Source organism: Lactuca saligna, chromosome 9, assembly GCF_052625555.1.
Source record: "Lactuca saligna cultivar CGN05327 chromosome 9, ASM5262555v1, whole genome shotgun sequence".
Lineage (NCBI taxonomy): Eukaryota > Viridiplantae > Streptophyta > Magnoliopsida > Asterales > Asteraceae > Lactuca > Lactuca saligna.
This window is the reverse complement of record NC_136425.1, coordinates 22,083,320-22,086,547: the sequence shown is the minus strand read 5'-3', so window position 1 is coordinate 22,086,547 and position 3,228 is coordinate 22,083,320. Positions and strand designations below refer to the sequence as shown.

The following is a 3,228-nucleotide window of genomic DNA, read 5'->3' as shown; positions in this document are numbered from 1 at the left end:
TTCGATCCATCAAAATCAGATAAATAAATCAATACGCTAAAACTGCAATGAAATCCAATCTAACTTCAAATCCTTTAATATAAAACTAAGGCTAAGAATAGGAAGGAATACTTGAACCAAAAGTTCAGATGAAACCTGATATTAACAAAGCTTTTGAATTAACACTACAGATCAGAAAATCCCCATTTAAGAAAACTCAATGAACTTTTGAATCGGCACTACTAGAAATCAAAATCTCCTTTTTTTTTTTAATCTCCTCTGTGACACCTTGCCGTCTAGGTCTTCCTTGTCAAGCTTTTCTTGGATTCTAGCCTTTTGCAATCACCATCTTTCCCCTTAACACAATCACCGGACAACATCTCTGGTGTATTTGAAATGGTTTATGCGACATCCGATGGTGGATTTCTGGGTTCAATTGCGATTGTCAACGTAGTGCTTGACGGCATGAATGTTTTGATCGGAAAAAGTGGTAAGCAATTCTTTTGGAGTAATTTAATTATCATCGTACAACAAGTGAGATGGTAAACGGGCAACAAGCTGCGTCGCTAAGCCTTTTGTATAGAAAAGTTCAATCTTTTAAAGACTACATTCATAGAACTAGGGGATATACCATTGCAATGCATGATCCGTTGTACTCTATTAAGAAGCTCTACCACATCCGGTGCGAGGAAACCAAACGTATCAAATGCAAATGGTATGAACACGTGTTGATTTTCCATGCACGATTTCTCATGTTTGGTGACTATGCCTGTAGTAGCTTTTAAAGCAGCCAGTCGTGCAGTGAAACCCCCCTCCCTCAAGCCCACAAGAGGGGATACCCCTGTAAGGTCCATACATGCATGTTTCCCCCCGACCCATCGAAAAATCAAAATGTCAGCCGGTCTAAGGGCTGACCTTCCTTCTGTCGGGTCAATCAAGAAATTCACAGGTGCCACTTTCTTAGCGGAAACTCCGGTACACTTAAATATATCAAACAAACCATCCCTAACCATATCATGCCTGTATTTGAAACCCCGAGAGTTCTTTACAGTGAACTGCATGCTCTCCAAAGGAGTCCAAACATGGCTTGCGACACACCGAACATATCTCATCATCTGAGAATATTGGAATCATGAGTCGATATTTGAAAATAGTACTATACTCCACAGTAGACATATGTTGGCCACTCCCATCTATAGGATAGCAAGAAGAAAATCTTGGGCATGCGGTGCACGTAAGCACTGGAAAACCGCTTTCTGACGGGCCGTCATGTCGAGATTAACTTCCATATCTTGGACGATTTTACGAAAAAGGGCACTCGCTAGCGTACTCTGGGATTTAGGGGGGGGGGTCTTTAGTAGTAAAATTGCTAAGGTCAGAATCTAGAAGCTTGTTACAAAGAGAAGCCAAGGCACCATCATAATCAGAATCCATACCATATATGTCACTATCCCGTAAGATGTGGTCTTGCAATACCCAAGTTTAGGCCCTTGAGGAAACAAAAGCATATGAAGTAGCCTCTACTGCCGAGTATAAACCCAAACCACCAAACCTGATGGGTAAGGAAGCAATGCGTCATTGTATGTCACCAAAGAAAGGGCCACCACAAACCACAATGTCCTCAATGGCCCCACGCAACCCATTGTCAAAGAATATTGCCGCCGCCTCCATGTGAATGGGTTGACACGTCCTCAGCCCAAAGAAAAGCTTAGCAATACCCATACAAGACTGAAGTAGAAGGAGCTCACTCTGGGGGTCAAACAATTGAGGAAGAAGGCACATCAAATTCACAGCGTTTTCGGCTCTCCTTATGGCTAAGTTGCTAATGAAACTAGCATCTCTACTAACAGCTCCCCCAAGAAGTTTCACCCCCAAATGCGGCCTCGCAATGTTAGACGGGAATAGCCCCTTACGTAGCTTCCTACTGTCGCATGAGGGCCAAAAGAGCTCGGTTTTCTTGATATTAAGTTGAAGGCCCAATTTTGGGCCAATCACCATAATGATGTCCAACGCTTTGGCCACCTCCTCCGAATCTCCAATAAGTGTGCCATCATCAAGGTACCATGCATGGAGAAGAAGCTTGCAATTGTTGCTAATATTATGCAAGAGCAGGTGTAACACAAGGGCAAAGAGAAGTGGTCCCAAGGGGTCTCCTTCTTGAACCCTAGTAGTGGACCAAATATATGTGTTAGCTAGATACAACCTTGTTGCTTGACCATAGAGAAATTCTACCCACAAGGATATAAAAGGACACCTCAATCTAACCTCATGAAGTAATGCAGATTTGTCGACATGGTTAAAGGCACTAGAGAAATCCACAGTAAGCCTGGAGAGAAACTTGTCATCATGGTGCTCGCTCAACACCCTATTGGTGCTATGTAATATGGCCCAAACACCACCCGACACCTCGACCCCGAACTGAAAATCATTGATATACTTGTTCATTTCCTTACAAACACCTTTCATAGCCAACTTGGAAACCAAACGTCTCCATATAGCACCTACAACAATAAGTCGTATTCCCTTATCAGGTTTTAAAAGTGGTGTGCGAGGAGCAGAGGCAACAAATTCTACTAAACTCGAAGGGCATCTCCCCGATCCATAGATTAACCACATATGTAATAGCATGCAGGAGGTCGTTGGCTATAGTCGAACCTTCACCATAAAGGGCATCCAAAATATGTTGAGCTCTCAACCCGTCTCTCCCACACGAGGTACCTTTAAGGAAGGATTTAATTCCCCCTAAGGACATTGTCAACATCCACTACAAGGGGAGGTTCTGAAAATATGGTGTTGGGCATGAAAGGTGGTGGCTTGTATGGATGCTTATCCTCCAATGCCTTCGTGGTATCACCCCCAAATGGAGCAACTCCCGAAGACCATAAAACTTTCACTGCTGCTGTAAAATGTCCATCAGTAACCTTACGAAGACATTGTCTAACATTGGTGTTGTCCGGTGTTCTTCCATCCTGAATGTACTCTTCTTTTTTGCCTTGTTGCTCTAGTCTTGCATTGCCAACTAAGTTTTAACTAGCTTGGTGATACCGTCTTCAGTCCCCCAAGTGACTAAAGTGCTCAAAATATTACGATGTTGCAAAGGCTTCCTGTTGCCAGATTTTCTTTCTTGCCTATTGAACACCTGAAGAGTACACCTAGGTAGAATTAACAAAGCAACCCACGCTTCAACGGACCCAGGATGAACAACCACCTTGGAAAGGGATGCTTTAAAAGCCTGAGTAAGCCATGCAA

General features: G+C 43.2%; 1 protein-coding gene across 1 annotated transcript; it reads right to left on the bottom strand.

The window, feature by feature from the left end:
• Positions 1–1,554: 1,554 nt before the first annotated feature.
• LOC145016075 (uncharacterized) lies at positions 1,555–2,595 on the bottom strand. The gene has a single exon (XM_078974501.1). The coding sequence runs from the start codon at positions 2,593–2,595 to the stop codon at positions 1,555–1,557; it is 1,041 nt and encodes a 346-aa protein (XP_078830627.1).
• Positions 2,596–3,228: the final 633 nt, after the last annotated feature.

Excerpts from the sequence above, each read along its gene's own strand:
- LOC145016075 (XM_078974501.1), bottom strand. The coding sequence starts at position 2,595 with ATGTGGTTAATCTATGGATCGGGGAGATGCCCTTCGAGTTTAGTAGAA.